The sequence below is a fragment of the Oncorhynchus clarkii genome, unplaced genomic scaffold (assembly GCF_045791955.1).
Source record: "Oncorhynchus clarkii lewisi isolate Uvic-CL-2024 unplaced genomic scaffold, UVic_Ocla_1.0 unplaced_contig_13945_pilon_pilon, whole genome shotgun sequence".
NCBI lineage: Eukaryota > Metazoa > Chordata > Actinopteri > Salmoniformes > Salmonidae > Oncorhynchus > Oncorhynchus clarkii.
Window position 1 is genome coordinate 1 of NW_027258446.1, and position 20,910 is coordinate 20,910.

A 20,910-nucleotide genomic window follows, 5' to 3' on the forward strand; every position below is an offset into this window, starting at 1 on the left:
TGCTGTGTTGAAACAGCAGGCCCAGGGAGGAGGAAGACAGACAGGCAGGGAGACAGACAGGTCCTTGGTGCTGTGTTGAAACGGCAGGCCCAGGGAGGAGGAAGCCAGAGTGAAGGCCCACAGCGAACCTTTTTGTTTCATATTTCATTGTTTTCACCAACACACACACTTTTGCACACTTTTACTACCTTTGGGTCCAGCTGACCTAACACCACATATGTAATATAAATGTATAGGGGGGTGCACAGTGTGCCCTCAATGAAAATGAGCCAGGGCCAATGAGTCTCAGGTTGAAAAAAATAAATCATAGTATATATTTATTTTTTAGTAAACGTTGAAAATTGGTCCCACAGACCCGAACACCACACAAGACTTAATGAAGCCGGCGACTGATGTGGTAAACTCTTCAATGTTATCGTTCGAATCTCGGAACATATTCCAGTCTGTGCTAGCAAAACAGTCCTGTAGCTTAGCAACCGCTTCATCGGACCACTTCCGTCACTGGTACTTCCTGTTTTGAATTGTCCTGTAGCTTAGCAACCGCTTCATCGGACCACTTCCGTCACTGGTACTTCCTGTTTTGAATTGTCCTGTAGCTTAGCAACCGCTTCATCGTAACACTTCTGTCACTGGTACTTCCTGTTTTGAATTGTCCTGTAGCTTAGCAACCGCTTCATCGGACAACTTCCATCATTGGTACTTCCTGTTTTGAATTTTTCCCTGTAAGCAGGAATCAGAAGGATATCGTTATGGTCATATGTGGCCAAATGGTGGGTGAGGGAGAGCTTTGTATGTGTTTCTGTGTGGAGTGAAGGAGATCAAGTCGCCTCTAGTTGCACAGGGGACATGTTGCAGCGTCACCTCACCAAATACACAAGTTGCAATTTCTAAATGTGGTTGTGCATCAGCAGTTTCTCTCATATCATTCACTGACAGTCACTCAATTAGCCCTTGTCAGCAAAAAAAATGTTATATTCGTAAGTTAGTCTAGCGGCTAGCTATCTAAATTTGTAGTAATCATGGTTGAATTACCGACCACTTTTGATTTTTAGTTTCTCTCTCACTCAAATATCATATTAAAAACTGCAAACATTTCTCTCCACCATATGTAAAAATTTGTAGATTTGCAGGAAATGAGCTGTAAAACTGCACTTTTTTGTTTCTACCCTATTGGCAAAATCAGTATAATTGCATGAAGTTATAAAATTGCTAAATCTTGTCTTCGCCCCATGGCAAAATGTGTAGAATGGCAGGAAATTAATTCTAAAACATTTTTTTCTCTGCTGTCCGGTGGGGGGGAGGGCTAAAGTGATTTGCTCGCAAGGTGGGGGGCAAAATTTCTCGTAGGGGCCCCAAAATGCTAGGGCTGGCTCGGACTGAAAATATGGGTACGCAGGCACTTTGATCAGGCCCACACCCATCTCTTCAGGGTGGAGACCATGTTTTCAGTATGACTGGATGATGTAATGATGTGTGTGGTCTCTAACCGGGCCTTCATCCATTCCTCTTCCCACCCCAGGTGACAGCCCCTAGCTTCCAGTCTTCCCCACTCTGAGTGCTCCCTCAACTCAGAGACTCGATGCAACTGGACCAGGGGGCTTGTGGGTATGAAGTGGCTGGGCCAATCCAAGAGCATGGTGTTGAATGGCAGCAGGTACTCCACCAGTGAGCAGCAGCCCGTGAGCCAGAGCCAGACCCGCTCCCAGCAGCAGCTACACCCACAGAGGAGCTCTCTCCGACCAGGCACTGGCAGCAGGAGATGTAGCCGCCGTGAGTACTGGGACTGGGAATATATTCTATCATATGTGGGTCATATTCATAAGTGTACACCGTATCAAAACATTTTACAGCAAAAAACAAAGAGTTTCTTATTGGACACGTTCAGGTAATCCTGTCCCATTTTCAGTCCGTTGGCTTCAGTTTGTTTCCTTTTTCCTGGTTTTTGGAAAAATGAGCCAGAAATTGTAGTTTTTCTAGGTGGCTCCCATTTTGGCTGAGGTGTTTCCAAGCGCGTGGAAGAGAGCGCGTTCTTTGGTATTTTTCTCCGGTAAAGACGATAACGTTTCTCCGTCTTAATTTGTATCGTTTATTGACGTATTAGGGTACCTAAGGTTTGATTTATAAACGTTGTTTGACTTGTTTGGAAAAGTTTATTAGTAATGTTTGGGATTCATTTTGTATGCATTTTGATGGAGGGAAACTGGATGGATTATTGACTGAAGCGCGCCAGCTAAACTGAGTTTTTATGGATATAAAGAAGGACATTATCGAAACAAAAGGACCATTTGTGATGTATCTGGGACCTTTTGGAATGCCAACAGAAGAAGATCTTCAAAGGTAAGGCATTTATTATATTGCTATTTCTTACTTTCGTGGCGCACCTGCCTGATTGAAATATGTTTTTCATGCTTTTGTACGCGGGGAGCTGTCCTCAGATAATCGCATGGTGTGCTTTCGCCGTAAAGTCTTTTTGAAATCTTACACAGCGGCTGGATTAACAAGAAGGTAAGCTTTATTTTGATGTATTACACTTGTGATTTTATGAAAGTTAAATATTTATAATTCTGTAGTTTGAATTTCGACCCTCTGTAATTTCACCGGATGTTGGGACGCTACCGTCTCACCTGCCCATAAGAAGTTAACAACATATATTGGCGGTCAAATTTTGTCAATTTTTGCAATGAATATAACAAATTAAAGGCTTATTGTTGTTTATTATTATTATTATTATTAACAGTTCACATTGTGAAAAGTAATGTAACATTGCTTATGATTTTATACTCCCAATTGTTATTCATTTTGTGGAAGGAAACATTTATAAATCATAATAATAATTTGACCAATGTCCACAGTGGTGCTGCAGGTGGTCCGCAATTTAAATTATTTACTTTTACACAATGTTTTTTTTATTGTTCTTTTTTTAATCAATAACAGTTGGGAGTATTAATCGTATTATAATCAATATTACATTACTCTTCACAATGCAAATAGTTAATCATAATATGACCGCCAAGACATGTTAAAATGGTTCCGAGTATGGTGTCCTCGAGCTTTTAAATATTGATTTGTGTGTTCCCCCGGAATGGGAATGGTTGGGGACCGCTGGTCTTAGGGGGTAACTTCACCGTACTCATTTACTCTCATGTTTTTCCCAGGGTTCAGTGCGGCCAGCCTGGAGGCGGAGCGACGCTGTATCCCGTCCTCTGGGATGACCGCCAAGGAGCTGTGTGAGCACGATGACCTCACCACCAGCCTCATCCTCGACCCTTATCTGGGCTTCCAGACACACAAGATGAACACCAGGTCAGTCTGGGGCCTTAACCTTAACCTTAAACCTGACTCTGACCCTCATCCAATACCTGGGCTTCCAGACACACAAGATGAACACCAGGTCAGTCTGGGGCCTTAACCCTAACCTTAAACCTGACTCTGACCCTCATCCTCATCCAATACCTGGGCTTCCCCTGCTAAACTCTAGACTGATTTTAAAGAGTGTGAGATTTTGGCAATTAAACTCATGGATATAATTTTTATGTCTGTGTGCAGTTTGAAGGTTGCTAGCTAGCGTTAGCTCAATGACTGGATGTCTATGGAGTTCTAGTCATTGTGCTAACACTAGTTAGCAACGGCTCCTGAAACAGCCTTCCACTTCCCTCAAACTGCACGCAGAGACATAAACATGGTTGTCCATGAGTTCATCTGGGTAAGTTTCCCAAAATCTCACACTGTCCCTTTAAGATCAGAGTGACAGGTTAGTATCCAGCCACCGCATGCTCCCCCTCGTCTCCCGACAGCGCGGTGGGCCCCGTCCCCCTACAGCGCGGTGGGCCTCGTCCCCCTGCAGCGCGGTGGGCCTCGTCCCCCTGCAGCGCGGTGGGCCTCGTCCCCCTGCAGCGCGGTGGGCCTCGTCCCCCTGCAGCGCGGTGGGCCTCGTCCCCCTGCAGCGCGGTGGGCCTCGTCCCCCTGCAGCGCGGTGGGCCTCGTCCCCCTGCAGCGCGGTGGGCCTCGTCTCCCCGCAGCGCGGTGGGCCTCGTCCCCAGTTTCCCCCTCTTATTCAATAGGATTTAAAAGGCCAAACTGATCCTAGATCAGCACTCGGGGATACTGCGAATATGGACCCAGGCCTAGACCTCCTCTTTCCTCCGCTCTCATCACTGAGCCAGGTCTAGACTTCCTCTTTCCTCCGCTCTCATCACTGAGCCAGGTCTAGACCTCCTCTTTCCTCCTCTCTCATCACTGAGCCAGGTCTAGACTTCCTCTTTCCTCCGCTCTCATCACTGAGCCAGGTCTAGACCTCCTCTTTCCTCCTCTCTCATCACTGAGCCAGGTCTAGACCTCCTCTTTCCTCCGCTCTCATCACTGAGCCAGGTCTAGACCTCCTCTTTCCTCCTCTCTCATCACTGAGCCAGGTCTAGACCTCCTCTTTCCTCCTCTCTCATCACTGAGCCAGGCCTAGACCTCCTCTTTCCTCCTCTCTCATCACTGAGCCAGGTCTAGACCTCCTCTTTCCTCCTCTCTCATCACTGAGCCAGGCCTAGACCTCCTCTTTCCTCCTCTCTCATCACTGAGCCAGGCCTAGACCTCCTCTTTCCTCCTCTCTTATCACTGAGCCAGGTCTAGACCTCCTCTTTCCTCCTCTCTCATCGCTGAGCCAGGTCTAGACCTCCTCTTTCCTCCTCTCTCATTACTGAGCCAGGTCTAGACCTCCTCTTTCCTCCTCTCTCATCACTGAGCCAGGCCTAGACCTCCTCTTTCCTCCTCTCTCATCACTGAGCCAAGTCTAGACCTCGTCTTTCCTCCTCTCTCATTACTGAGCCAGGTCTGGACCTCCTCTCTCATCTCTGTCAGAGTGCTACTGTCTGGAAAAGCAGCATAGAAATCGAATCAATTGCAGTTACCAGAGGTGGGACCAAGTCATTGTTTTACAAGTCACAAGTAAGTCTCAAGTCTTAGCACAAGTCAAGACAGGCAAGTCACAAGTAAGTCTCAAGTCTTAGCACAAGTCAAGGCCGTCAAGTCTCAAGTCCTAAACTTTGAGTTTTGAGTCCTAAACAAGTCATAATGTGCTCTTCACCAAATGTAATACCATTTCATATTTTTAACAGTAATAGTTAGTATATTACATTCACGGAAATCAGGAATGCTTTTAAAAATATATTTATTACTATCCAAGTAAACTTTATATTTCCATTGAAAAACATGGGTATCCATAAGAAAGACGCCCCCCCCCCTCCAATAGCAATCGAGGATCGCTATGGAGCTCAATCGGGTGATGTAGGCTTGTACACAATCGCCCAACCTTAACACACACGCACACACACTCTCTGTGTGGTTACAGTAGGCTAACGTATGTCAATGGTTTTAGGAACAGCAGTAACATCAGGTAGGATTTAGTCTCAATCTTGGGTGCAATGATCACGTTCCCACACTGACTGACTGACTGTGTGGAGGCTCATTGATTTAACGTTGCATTAGCCTACTGGCAACGTTATGAATGATATCGCTGTCGGCTGTATTAGCCACGACTCACCGTTCTTTGTGCAGCTTCAAATGGCGAACAAAGTTGTAAAAATTGTTGCGTCTCCGTCTGTCATTTTCTTCCCGCATGTTTTGTAAGTTGCAATCCGTTTTGTTGTTGATACAGCATCGTCTTTATATCAGAAAATAAACATTTTGGAGATCATCTTTCCAAGGGCTCCATCTGAATTCACCCCCCCCCCCCCGACGTTCCTCTGCACTGCCACGCACAACTTTTTCTCAGCTGGCACAATTTGATTGGCTGCTGTCCGATTCAAACTGTAATCCGTTATATTAAGAAGTTGATGCGCTGCACAATTGTTTTTTTTTTAATAGCATCATTTTTAATATTTGGGCTTGGGGAGGGTGTCAGGTCGAGTCAAAAGGCTCAAGTCCAAGTTGAGTTGCAAGTCATCATATTTGTGACTCGAGTCCACACCTCTGGCAGTTACTCACAGTGAGGACTTTAGAATGCATCAGGAAATGTTTTGTATGTGACATGTCTCTTATTCACTTTATAGTCTTCCTTCTAGAACTTGTTGCTTAGATAATATGAATGGTATTTGGAAACCGGAATGTTTTGTCGTTATCGACGACACCTGTGATGTCGTGACAGATTTCGACCAATCAAGGGAAGACAGGAAGAGCTGAAGGAGATTATCGAGCGGTTCAAGAAGCACGACAACCTGGAGAAGGCTTTCAGAGCACTCACCTCTGGAGACTGGTCCAGACACCACTTCCTACACAAGTCTAAAGCCCAGGAGAAGCTCTTCAAACAACACGTGAGATTACAACACCACAGAGTCACAAATTACACTCTATGCCAGGTCACAAAGGTTCAACAAATAATAATAAATGAAGTAGAGTCTGCACCAATCAACTGATCTAACAACATATATTTTATTAGGTTGGTTATCCACAAGATTCAGTCCCTTCTTTTCCTTGTAACTTGTTTGTTTGTTTGTTTTCCATTTTGTTCCAGGTATTTGTGTATCTGCGGATGTTTGCGGCTGACAGTGGGTTTGAGATTCTCCCGTGTAACCGCTACTCCTCTGAGCAGAACGGAGCCAAGATCGTGGCCACAAAGGAATGGTGAGGAACGCTGTTTTCTTCTTCACACTTCCTGTTGTTCTGACATCATCGTCATTGAAACGGCCCGACCTTCACACTTCCTGCTGTTCTGACATCATCATCGTCATTGAAATGGACCGACCTTCACACTTCCTGTTGTTCTGACATCATCGTCATTGAATTGGACCGACCTTCACACTTCCTGCTGTTCTGACATCATCATCGTCATTGAAATGGACCGACCTTCACACTTCCTGTTGTTCTGACATCATCGTCATTGAAACGGACCGACCTTCACACTTCCTGTTGTTCTGACATCATCGTCATTGAAACGGACCGACCTTCACACTTCCTGCTGTTCTGACATCATCATCGTCATTGAAATGGACCGACCTTCACACTTCCTGTTGTTCTGACATCATCGTCATTGAATTGGACCGACCTTCACACTTCCTGCTGTTCTGACATCATCATCGTCATTGAAATGGACCGACCTTCACACTTCCTGTTGTTCTGACATCATCGTCATTGAAACGGACCGACCTTCACACTTCCTGTTGTTCTGACATCATCGTCATTGAAACGGACCGACCTTCACACTTCCTGCTGTTCTGACATCATCATCGTCATTGAAATGGACCGACCTTCACACTTCCTGTTGTTCTGACATCATCGTCATCATTGAAATGGACCGACCTTCACACTTCCTGTTGTTCTGACATCATCTTCATCATTGAAATGGACCGACCTACACACGTCCTGCTGTTCTGACGTCTTCATCATTGAAATAGACCGACCTACACACGTCCTGCTGTTCTGACATCATCGTCATTGAAATGGACCGACCTTCACACTTCCTGCTGTTCTGACATCATCGTCATAGAAATGGACCAATCTTCTTTCAAACCACTAAAATCACTATGCTCTTTAGTTCTTGATTTTCTGTGTCGTATTGATCACGTCCCTTATTTGGATCAACATTTTCTTTCTTTCTTTCTCTTCCTTTATTTCTCTCTTTCTTTCTCTTGTACTTCAGGAAAAGGAACGATAAGATAGAGTACTTGGTGGGCTGCATCGCCGAGCTGTCGGAGAGCGAGGAGAACATGCTGCTGCGTCACGGGGAGAATGACTTCAGCGTCATGTACTCGACACGCAAGAACTGTGCTCAGCTGTGGCTGGGGCCTGCAGCCTTCATCAACCACGGTACGACAGTCTCCACTGCCAACACCGTACAGGTTGTCATTGGAAATACCAATACCAATATCATTCACTTACCTGTATAAATTACTACACCACATTTTAAATGAATCAAAATATAACAAGTAAACCAACTTACATGAAAAAAATACAGCCAGCACTCCCAAATAGAGTTTACCGATAGCTGTATTCTGGGTAGTTACAATGGACAGATTTATTCTGGACAGTTACAATGGGATGTTTGGGTCCGTCTCCAACACGGAAACAGATAATAGGTGTTTAATATCAGACCCTGGTCTAAAGTAGTACACTAAATAAGTACTAGGGTGCCGTTTGGGGCGTGTCCTTTGTCAGTGTTCCAGAAGAACAATTGAAGTTATGCTGCAGTCTCTCTCTGTGAGGAAACTAGGATCCTAATCTTCTGTGTTGCTTTGTTGTTTCAGATTGCCGGCCAAATTGCAAGGTGAGTGTGACCAAGCCCAGGGCTCAATACAATAGGCTGCTACCCTTGGTGAGAGTGACGAAGCCCAGGGCTCAATACAATAGGCTGCTACCCTTGGTGAGAGTGACGAAGCCCCCAGGGCTCAATACAATAGGCTGCTACCCTTGGTGAGAGTGACGAAGCCCAGGGCTCAATACAATAGGCTGCTACCCTTGGTGAGAGTGACGAAGCCCAGGGCTCAATACAACAGGCTGCTACCCTTGGTGAGAGTGACGAAGCCCAGGGCTCAATACAACAGGCTGCTACCCTTGGTGAGAGTGACGAAGCCCAGGGCTCAATACAATAGGCTGCTACCCTTGGTGAGAGTGACGAAGCCCAGGGCTCAATACAATAGGCTGCTACCCTTGGTGTGAGTGACGAAGCCCAGGGCTCAATACAATAGGCTGCTACCCTTGGCGTGGAATGAGGTTAACACAATACACTTGGTGTATTGATTAAGATGGCAGAAAGAGGGTGGTTCACACACAGACAATAAAATATATTATTATTTGTAATGTCATTTTTTTATTTCTTGGTGACAACAAAAGATTGGTAAATCACACCTTAAAGTTGTGACTGAAAATGTTCACTTCTTTAAAAGTTTTTAATAATTTTCTTTGCTTTGAATGGTTCCCTTCAGTTTTGGGATTCTGCTACCCACCTGTGATTAAAGGTTACCTCAGGGTCCATATTTATAGAGTGCTGATTTTAGGATCATGTCCGTCCCCTCCATATAATCGTATTCATCAAATTGTATTTTGTCATATGTGCTGAATACAACGTAGACCTTACCGTTAAATGCTTATTATAAGCCCTTAACCAACAATAAATTAAAGAAAAAACAACAATAACATAAACATGGGCACCAATTCAGTGTGCGGAGGGTACAGGCTAGTCAAGGTAATTTGTACATGTAGGTAGGGGTAAAGTGACTATATATAGATAATAAACAGACAGTAACATCAGTGTAGGTAGGGGTAAAGTGACTATATATAGATAATAAACAGATAGTAACATCAGTGTAGGTAGGGGTAAAGTGACTATATATAGATAATAAACAGACAGTAACATCAGTGTAGGTAGGGGTAAAGTGACTATATATAGATAATAAACAGTAACATCAGTGTAGGTAGGGGTAAAGTGACTATATATAGATAATAAACAGATAGTAACATCAGTGTAGGTAGGGGTAAAGTGACTATATATAGATAATAAACAGACAGTAACATCAGTGTAGGTAGGGGTAAAGTGACTATATATAGATAATAAACAGATAGTAACATCAGTGTAGGTAGGGGTAAAGTGACTATATATAGATAATAAACAGACAGTAACATCAGTGTAGGTAGGGGTAAAGTGACTATATATAGATAATAAACAGACAGTAACATCAGTGTAGGTAGGGGTAAAGTGACTATATATAGATAATAAACAGACAGTAACATCAGTGTAGGTAGGGGTAAAGTGACTATATATAGATAATAAACAGACAGTAACATCAGTGTAGTTAGGGGTAAAGTGACTATATATAGATAATAAACAGACAGTAACATCAGTGTAGGTAGGGGTAAAGTGACTATATATAGATAATAAACAGTAACATCAGTGTAGGTAGGGGTAAAGTGACTATATATAGATAATAAACAGTAACATCAGTGTAGGTAGGGGTAAAGTGACTATATATAGATAATAAACAGACAGTAACATCAGTGTAGGTAGGGGTAAAGTGACTATATATAGATAATAAACAGACAGTCACATCAGTGTAGGTAGGGGTAAAGTGACTATATATAGATAATAAACAGACAGTAACATCAGTGTAGGTAGGGGTAAAGTGACTATATATAGATAATAAACAGTAACATCAGTGTAGGTAGGGGTAAAGTGACTATATATAGATAATAAACACAGTAACATCAGTGTAGGTAGGGGTAAAGTGACTATATATAGATAATAAACACAGTAACATCAGTGTAGGTAGGGGTAAAGTGACTATATATAGATAATAAACAGACAGTAACATCAGTGTAGGTAGGGGTAAAGTGACTATATATAGATAATAAACAGACAGTAACATCAGTGTAGGTAGGGGTAAAGTGACTATATATAGATAATAAACAGACAGTAACATCAGTGTAGGTAGGGGTAAAGTGATTATATATAGATAATAAACAGACAGTCACATCAGTGTAGGTAGGGGTAAAGTGACTATATATAGATAATAAACAGTAACATTAGTGTAGGTAGGGGTAAAGTGACTATATATAGATAATAAACAGACAGTAACATTAGTGTAGGTAGGGGTAAAGTGACTATATATAGATAATAAACAGTAACATCAGTGTAGGTAGGGGTAAAGTGACTATATATAGATAATAAACAGTAACATCAGTGTAGGTAGGGGTATAGTGACTATATATAGATAATAAACAGTAACATCAGTGTAGGTAGGGGTAAAGTGACTATATATAGATAATAAACAGTAACAGTAGTGTAGGTAGGGGTAAAGTGACTATATATAGATAATAAACAGACAGTAACATCAGTGTAGGTAGGGGTAAAGTGACTATATATAGATAATAAACAGACAGTAACATCAGTGTAGGTAGGGGTAAAGTGACTATATATAGATAATAAACAGACAGTAACAGCAGTGTAGGTAGGGGTAAAGTGACTATATATAGATAATAAACAGACAGTAACATCAGTGTAGGTAGGGGTAAAGTGACTATATATATAGATAATAAACAGTAACATCAGTGTAGGTAGGGGTAAAGTGACTATATATAGATAATAAACAGACAGTAACATCAGTGTAGGTAGGGGTAAAGTGACTATATATAGATAATAAACAGTAACATCAGTGTAGGTAGGGGTAAAGTGACTATATATAGATAATAAACAGACAGTAACATCAGTGTAGGTAGGGGTAAAGTGACTATATATAGATAATAAACAGACAGTAACATCAGTGTAGGTAGGGGTAAAGTGACTATATATAGATAATAAACAGTAACATCAGTGTAGGTAGGGGTAAAGTGACTATATATAGATAATAAACAGACAGTAACATCAGTGTAGGTAGGGGTAAAGTGACTATATATAGATAATAAACAGTAACATCAGTGTAGGTAGGGGTAAAGTGACTATATATAGATAATAAACAGTAACATCAGTGTAGGTAGGGGTAAAGTGACTATATATAGATAATAAACAGACAGTAACATCAGTGTAGGTAGGGGTAAAGTGACTATATATAGATAATAAACAGACAGTAACATCAGTGTAGGTAGGGGTAAAGTGACTATATATAGATAATAAACAGACAGTACCATCAGTGTAGGCAGGGGTAAAGTGACTATATATAGATAATAAACAGACAGTAACATCAGTGTAGGTAGGGGTAAAGTGACTATATATAGATAATAAACAGTAACATCAGTGTAGGCAGGGGTAAAGTGACTATATATAGATAATAAACAGACAGTAACATCAGTGTAGGTAGGGGTAAAGTGACTATATATAGATAATAAACAGACAGTAACATCAGTGTAGGTAGGGGTAAAGTGACTATATATAGATAATAAACAGACAGTAACATTAGTGTAGGTAGGGGTAAAGTGACTATATATAGATAATAAACAGTAACATCAGTGTAGGTAGGGGTAAAGTGACTATATATAGATAATAAACAGACAGTAACATCAGTGTAGGTAGGGGTAAAGTGACTATATATAGATAATAAACAGACAGTACCATCAGTGTAGGCAGGGGTAAAGTGACTATATATAGATAATAAACAGACAGTAACATCAGTGTAGGTAGGGGTAAAGTGACTATATATAGATAATAAACAGACAGTAACATCAGTGTAGGTAGGGGTAAAGTGACTATATATAGATAATAAACAGTAACATCAGTGTAGGTAGGGGTAAAGTGACTATATATAGATAATAAACAGTAACATCAGTGTAGGTAGGGGTAAAGTGACTATATATAGATAATAAACAGTAACATCAGTGTAGATAGGGGTAAAGTGACTGTATAGATGATAATAAACAGAGTAACAGTAGTTATCTAAAAGGCTAAACTGATCCTAGATCAGCACGTATTCTCAGAGACTCGTTGTAAATACTGTCCCTGGTGTCTAACTGTTTTAGTTGTGTATCTAGATGGCTGAAGGTGGTAATGAATCTCTAACTGTTTTAGTTGTGTGTCTAGATGGCTGAAGGTGGTAATGAGTGTCTTGGTGTGTTTTAGTTGTGTATCTAGATGGCTGAAGGTGGTAATGAGTGTCTTGGTGTGTTTTAGTTGTGTATCTAGATGGCTGAAGGTGGTAATGAGTGTAGTTGTGTATCTAGATGGCTGAAGGTGGAAAATGAGTGTAGTTGTGTATCTAGATGGCTGAAGGTGGTAATGAGTGTAGTTGTGTATCTAGATGGCTGAAGGTGGTAATGAGTGTAGTTGTGTATCTAGATGGCTGAAGGTGGTAATGAGTGTCTTGGTGTGTTTTAGTTGTGTATCTAGATGGCTGAAGGTGGTAATGAATCTCTAACTGTTTTAGTTGTGTATCTAGATGGCTGAAGGTGGAAATTAGTGTCTTGGTGTGTTTTAGTTGTGTATCTAGATGGCAGAAGGTGGTAATGAGTGTAGTTGTGTATCTAGAAGGCTGAAGGTGGTAATGAGTGTAGTTGTGTATCTAGATGGCTGAAGGTGTTTAATGAGTGTAGTTGTGTATCTAGATGGCTGAAGGTGTTTAATGAGTGTAGTTGTGTATCTAGATGGCTGAAGGTGGTAATGAGTGTAGTTGTGTATCTAGATGGCTGAAGGTGGTAATGAGTGTAGTTGTGTATCTAGATGGCTGAAGGTGTTTAATGAGTGTAGTTGTGTATCTAGATGGCTGAAGGTGGTAATGAGTGTAGTTGTGTATCTAGAAGGCTGAAGGTGGTAATGAGTGTAGTTGTGTATCTAGATGGCTGAAGGTGGTAATGAGTGTAGTTGTGTATCTAGATGGCTGAAGGTGTTTAATGAGTGTAGTTGTGTATCTAGATGGCTGAAGGTGGTAATGAGTGTAGTTGTGTATCTAGATGGCTGAAGGTGGTAATGAGTGTAGTTGTGTATCTAGATGGCTGAAGGTGGTTAATGAGTGTAGTTGTGTATCTGGATGGCTGAAGGTGGTTAATGAGTGTCTTGGTGTGTTCCAGTTTGTGTCGACGGGTCGTGACACGGCCTGTGTCAAGGTGCTAAGGGACATCGAACCGGGAGAGGAGATCTCCTGTTACTACGGCGACGGATTCTTCGGGGAGAACAACGAATATTGTGAATGCTACACGTGTGAACGGTATGTATGGTCTCGGCGTCCATTTTCTGTTGATTTTGAATAACAACAAAAGTCTGTTGGTTTTTCCATCTCTCCTTTTTTTTTGGGGGGTACATCATTTGAGGTAATGTGACGTAGAGGCACAATTTAATACACAATAAAACATAAAAACATTTTTTTAATAAGCAGTGTTTATTCATATGGCTGGAGGAATATGAACACAATGTGTTTACCCAAGGCACATGTTGTGAACTCTACTGGTCCGTTTGTTTGTTTGTTTGTTGTACAGACGTCTCACTGGCGCGTTCAAATCCAAGGCCGGGCTGCCGGCGGAGGCTCCGGTGATCAACAGCGCGTACGGGTTACGGGAGACAGACAAGCGTCTGAACAGGCTGAAGAAGATGGAGGCAGGAGGAGAGGGCAGCAGGAACTCTGACAGCCACTCCGTGGGCTCCCACACCGACATAGACTCTCAGGACATACCAAACACACACACATGTAAGAACAGGTTGACACCAGGGTTGAAATTAGGGCTGAGGTTTTTGGGGGTTCATTCAGTTTGTGGTTTTAGGTGGATCCCCTCCCCTTGTATTGTTAGAATTCTCTATTCTGAATTTGGGGATTTTTTTATTTTATTTCAAATGTATAAAACGAACCACAAATTGATCTGATGTTTACTTTCCCTCTCTTCTCCCCCCCCCCCCCCCAACCCCCCTCAGCTGGAAGGAAAAGGACTTCCTCCAATATGAAGTTCAGCAGAACCAGAACTCGAAGCAGACCGTCTCTTTCCAGAGCACTAACCTCTACCTCACCTTCTAAACAAAGTCACAGAGACACTGGCAGGATACCAAAGAGACTGCGATCCAAACCCGCCAGGCCTTCGCTCTCCAAGGTCCGGTTGCGCAGTAGATGCAGCAGGGGCAGAGGTTCGGAGCCCAAAGCGGCGGCGGCCCGAGGGGAGGTGCTGGGTACCGCCGGGCCTGGTCGCCTGGGTCTCCGGGAGCCGAGGACGTCGTCGCTGTGTAAGGCGGGCGTGTCGGTGAAGACGGAGAAGGATGCACAGGGACCAGTCCAGACAGCACTGGGCCAGCGGGGGTGTCTGACCCGCCATGCGGCCAAGGAGAACAACACCCCGGCAGTCCGCGAGGGCAGCCAGAACCAGCCTTGCACTTACAGGACTCGCAGGTCCACCAGGACCCTGGTAAAGGTCCAGGAGGCTGTACCCGGGTCAGCTGGGGTTAAACTGGAGAATGGAGGGGTGGAGATTAAAACTGAGCCTGCTGACCTGGAGCAGTACCTGGGTCACGGGTTGGGCTCGGAGCTGGGCGGAGGTCTGGATGCTGGCTACACGAGCAGAGGGGTATGTACCAGACGCAGCCAGCTCACCCAGCTCCGGCCCGAACGGACGATAAAGTGCGAGGACTCGTCGTACGGCGAGCTGTTCCCACCGATAGCGGTGGCCCCGGTGGCGTCCTCCCAACAACCCCGTCACCACCACAGTACTGCCGACACGGCAGACTGCAACAAGATGCTGCTGGGCCTCTCTGTCCCAGAGCACCACTGGGACTACAAGGGGAGCGAGGCCCTCCGGAGGGAGCGGGGGGAGGACAGGGACAAGGGGAGGGAGCCCCTCCGGGGGGAGGACAGGGACAGGGACAAGGGGAGGGAGCCCCTCCGGAGGGAGCGGGGGGAGGACAGGAACAGGAACAAGGGGAGGGAGCCCCTCCGAAGGGAGCGGGGAGAGGACAGGAACAGGAACAAGGGGAGGGAGAAAGGGCGTCGGCATAAAGAGAAGGGAGGTTACCGGAGTCACAGGGGGGACAGAGCGCAGAGCAAAGGGAAGAAGAAACAGCGGATCACGCGCTACGACGCCCAGCTGATCCTGGAGAACAGTGGAGGGATCCCCAAACTGACGCTCCGTCGGCGCAGAGACAGCAGCAGCAGCAAGACCAACGAGCCCAGCGAGCCAATCAGCACGCAGCAGCAGGCTAGCAGCACCACCACGACGCCGCAGCCTACCGCCCAACCCCCAGTCAACTCCTCTTCGTCATCTTCCTCCTCATCAACGTCCAAGATCAGCATTATGTTCAGGAAGGACCCGTCTCAGGACAGGGAGAAGGGCAGTTCCTGCAGCTCCTACCACGTGTCCAAGCTGAACGGGTTTGGGCCTCCCGGGCTCCACAGCACCAGCAGCTCCACCAAGCTGAAGATCCAGCTGAAGAGGGAGGACGACGGACGGGCCCAGACGCACACCGACAACAGGGGGGACACGGAGGGCTGCGGTCTGGGTGGCGGGGCCTTCGGCCTGGAAGCCAGGAACGGTGGGAACCACGTGGGGCACAGGATACAAAACATTGTGGTAGATGAGTCTTCGTCTGATGATGATGAGGAGGAGGAGGAGGAGGATGACTACTTTGACGATGAGTTTGAGGACGATTTCATTCCACTCCCGCCGGCGAAGCGGTTGCGTCTCATCGTGGGGAAAGACTCAATAGACATCGATATCTCATCCCGGAGGAGAGAGGACCAGTCTCTGAGGCTAAACGCCTGATAAAGCTCTCTGAATGGAGTTCATAGCTGCGTCCCAAATGTCAAACTGTTCCCTATGCTGTGCACTACTTTTGTGTGTGGTAAATAGCAGTACACTAGGTAGGGAATAGGGTGCCATTTTGGGACTCAAGTCCATCACTCCACCTTTTACATGTACAGAAAACACTTGACTCACTAATCAACTGTTGTGTTGATGATGTTTAAAGAAGTACAGTCATTTAAAAAATAACTTATAAAGTTGCAAAAAAAAAACTAAGCGAATCAGAAGGAAGATGTTTGTATAAATGAAAAGTGAATGCACTTCTGTCATGATTTAATATTCATAATGAACATGAATATCGTAGAAGGTGTACAGATATTATGGTGACTATCCTCTGTCCCGCAGACAGACTTATTGAACTTTTTATTTTACATTTTGTCTCACAGTACGCAATTCTAAACTCTGTTGGCAAACCAGACTCTCTTTTTTGTTTTTTGTTTTATTTTTAAATTGAGTTTTTGTAAAAACCCCATATGATATGGGGATATGGGTCCAGTAACGTTCTGATAGGGATCAATCCATTCAGTTGTAGTAATAATGACAGGTTTCTATAACCGTTCCAACTCATGAGTGAACTCAGTCCCACCAACACACTGGAATCATAGTGGGTTCTATCAGCTGCTCATCAGGGTTGAGCTTCATTCCAATTCCGGAAACAAACAGGAATTCCGAATTGGAATTGGAATCTCTCAGTTTGCTTCCTTGTCTGAATTGAAATGGAATTGAGTCCAACCCTGCTCCTCCTGTCCTCCTGGCTGTGTTTTTTTGTTATTCTCTAAGAGAACGTTGACCCTGGCTGCAATATCCCAAATGTGTTTAAAGCTCACACAGTACTGTTTACAGCATGATGGGTAATGGGTCATTGACAAGCCAACAAATGGACCAATGTTTTGGTAATTTTTAAGCTTCATTTCTGATTTCTGGGGCCTCTGATTGGGTTTTGACTAGATCGTATACAGCTACGGACAGAATTAACTTCCTAGCAGGTTAGGAGAATTAGGTTAAAGGTTAGGAAAAGGGTTGGGGGTTAGCTGAAATGCTAATATTCTACCTGACTCCAACGTACAACGATGAATTTTTTACCGTTGCTGTTATACCAGGGGTGTCAAACTCATTCCACGGAGGGCCAAAGTGTCTGCTGTTTTTGTTGGTTGTTCCTTTTAAGACCTCGACAACCAGGTCAGAAGAGTTTCCTTACTAATTAGGTGACCTTGAGTCATCAATCGAGTACAAGTGGAGGAGGGAAAACCTGCATACACTTTAGCCCTCCGTAGAACGCATGCTGTATACCGTCTAGCCACGAGAGGTTTAACGTTTTTAAACACTAATCTGTTAAATGAATACATGGCGTGTACGCTGTCTGCTGTTTTTTTTTTTAAACACGTCATCAGGAAGTAACACGAAGAAGACCAGAAGTCATGTGACAGGAAGACTGAATCATGTTCTGGAAAACGAGTTCAGACTCACCAGAGTATTTAGTTGTTGTTTTTCTTTAGATCCAAATCAAACATAATGAACACATGACGACTTCATCGAAATGTTATCCCCAACGAAATAGTCATTTTTCACAAACAGTATTAGGTGCCTTACAAATAACTCTTGGGGGGGGGGGGGGTATCTGTCGAAGGCCTAGTTTTTTAGAAAAAAATGATTATCAGAAGGTGAAGAACTGTAGGTCGTCCCTCGGTAACTGTAACTACGGGAACACTCCCCCCCCCCCCCCAGTCTTTCTGTATAGTCTTTCTGTTTGAGTTATTTTAGGGCTGGTTTCCCAGACATATTCAGACTAGCCTCGAACTACCAAGCTATTCTCCATCAACTGTTTTTGTTTTAGTCTTTAATCCTTGTCTGGGAAACCAGTCTTTTTAGTGTGGAAGTACTGAACTGCCAGATTTAACCCAAGGGATCAACTGAGATGAATGTTAACTCCACTTTCTGTTGTCCTGTACTGTTCATATCACCAGCAAGCAGCGAATCACAGTGATAAACAGGGGTTGTGTTCATGTAGGCACAAAAAGAGGAGGGGAGGGGGGAGGGGCCTCCCTGGACTTGTCCAATAAGAAATTGTCACTTTTTTTTTTCCTTTTTTTTTCTTCCTGTTGCAAAACATTTTCTGTTGTTTGCCCTAATGAACACAACCCTGGCTATACCGTGTACCTCCCCCTGTATGGACGCCAGTCACTCTCCATTCTGTACTGTTCCAGGTGTTACTGTGTGATCTTATGTCAGCTGTCGACATTTCTGATTTGATGAAATTCAATAACGACAACAAACAAACAAACAAAAAAATGAAAGAAATGTGAATCGTTTGCAGACATTTTTTTTTAGTGTTGCGTTGGGTTAGTGGGGGGAAAAACACTTAAAACAGACCTTTAAACCGGAGCAGTGCTTTTATGTCCAGTATGTAAAACAAAATCATGTGAACACACCCTGTACTTATTTAACCGTTTTGGAATACTTGAAAACATAAAGTTTCTTTGTGAGAATAAACTTATTTTTCTGTGGTTAATGTCTTGCTTCTAAACATGTTAGAATAAGGAATTATTCAACTCATTTTTTTGTATCTGAAATGTTTCCCAATACTTTAAGCCTACTGAGCGTGGAGCCTGGGTCTCGTATTCACTAGGAACCAAACGGCAGGGATCTACCAAAAAAATGTGTCCCAATAAGAAATGTTTTTACCTATGGTGTACACTAATGAATACTACCCCAAGTGAATGCACTTCCCATCCAATCAATACATATGATCAAACTACCAGGGAGAAGGAAACACCATAAGTAGGGCTGTAGAAGTGGGCCGTCTAAGTTGTACGGAGTACCCCTGGCAGTCATGATAGAGGTCTTTTTCAAAGGGCTTCTTTTTTTAATTTTATTTTTTAAGTCTTGGGACTAATGTATTTTTCACTAGGCTCTGTTGCCTGGATACAGCGGTTAAGCAGGAAGTTGTTTTCTATGTAGTGAGTGGAGATGGTTTGTCTGGTTTGACCTATTCCATAACAACAGCCCCTGGCAGGTTTTACATGACTGATGTATCAACTAAACACAGGCCGAGCACCACCTCTTGGAACTGACCATGTCTTAGCTGGAACTCAGCCTAGCGTAGTTTAATACACTGACTGTGATATGTGGTAGCCTAGCCTAGCTTAGTTCAATACACTGACTGTGCTATGTGATAGCTTAGCTTAGTTTAATACACTGACTGTGATATGTGGTAGCCTAGCCTAGTTTAATACACTGACTGTGATATGTGGTAGCCTAGCCTAGCTTAGTTTAATACACTGACTGTGATATGTGATAGCCTAGCATAGTTCAATACACTGACTGTGATATGTGGTAGCCTAGCCTAGCTTAGTTCAATACACTGACTGTGATATGTGGTAGCCTAGCCTAGCTTAGTTCAATACACTGACTGTGATATGTGATAGCCTAGCTTAGCTTAGTTTAATACACTGACTGTGATATGTGGTAGCCTAGCTTAGTTCAATACACTGACTGTGATATGTGGTAGCCTAGCTTAGTTTAATACACTGACTGTGATATGTGATAGCCTAGCCTAGCATAGTTTAATACACTGACTGTGATATGTGGTAGCCTAGCCTAGTTCAATACACTGACTGTGATATGTGGTAGCCTAGCCTAGTTTAATACACTGACTGTGATATGTGGTAGCCTAGCCTAGCTTAGTTTAATACACTGACTGTGATATGTGATAGCCTAGCATAGTTCAATACACTGACTGTGATATGTGGTAGCCTAGCCTAGCTTAGTTCAATACACTGACTGTGATATGTGGTAGCCTAGCCTAGCTTAGTTCAATACACTGACTGTGATATGTGATAGCCTAGCTTAGCTTAGTTTAATACACTGACTGTGATATGTGGTAGCCTAGCTTAGTTCAATACACTGACTGTGATATGTGGTAGCCTAGCTTAGTTTAATACACTGACTGTGATATGTGATAGCCTAGCCTAGCATAGTTTAATACACTGACTGTGATATGTGGTAGCCTAGCCTAGTTTAATACACTGACTGTGATATGTGGTAGCTTAGCTTAGTTCAATACACTGACTGTGATATGTGGTAGCCTAGCCTAGTTTAATACACTGACTGTGATATGTGGTAGCCTAGCCTAGCTTAGTTTAATACACTGACTGTGATATGTGATAGCCTAGCATAGTTCAATACACTGACTGTGATATGTGGTAGCCTAGCTTAGTTTAATACACTGCCTGTGATATGTGGTAGCCTAGCCTAGCTTAGTTTAATACACTGACTGTGATATGTGGTAGCCTAGCTTAGTTCAATACACTGACTGTGATATATGGTAGCCTAGCTTAGTTCAATACACTGACTGTGATATGTGGTAGCCTAGCTTAGTTCAATACACTGACTGATATGTGGTAGCCTAGCCTAGCTTAGTACACTGACTGTGATATGTGGTAGCCTAGCTTAGTACACTGACTGTGATATGTGGTAGCCTAGCTTAGTTCAATACACTGACTGTGATATGTGGTAGCCTAGCTTAGTTCAATACACTGACTGTGATATGTGGTAGCCTAGCCTAGCTTAGTTCAATACACTGACTGTGATATGTGGTAGCCTAGCTTAGTTTAATACACTGACTGTGATATGTGGTAGCCTAGCTTAGTTCAATACACTGACTGTGATATGTGGTAGCCTAGCCTAGCTTAGTTCAATACACTGACTGTGATATGTGGTAGCCTAGCTTAGTTT

At 43.4% G+C, this 20,910-nt stretch overlaps 1 protein-coding gene across 1 annotated transcript; it reads left to right on the plus strand.

The window, feature by feature from the left end:
- Window positions 1–1,473: 1,473 nt before the first annotated feature.
- On the plus strand, window positions 1,474–18,685 carry LOC139396948 (histone-lysine N-methyltransferase KMT5B-like). Its single transcript, XM_071143879.1, has 10 exons — window positions 1,474–1,770; window positions 3,156–3,303; window positions 6,134–6,299; window positions 6,500–6,609; window positions 7,625–7,791; window positions 8,229–8,248; window positions 13,471–13,607; window positions 13,876–14,084; window positions 14,306–15,212; window positions 15,402–18,685. The coding sequence occupies exons 1-10, from the start codon at window positions 1,608–1,610 to the stop codon at window positions 16,135–16,137; spliced, it is 2,763 nt and encodes a 920-aa protein (XP_070999980.1). The 5' UTR covers window positions 1,474–1,607; the 3' UTR covers window positions 16,138–18,685.
- Window positions 18,686–20,910: the final 2,225 nt, after the last annotated feature.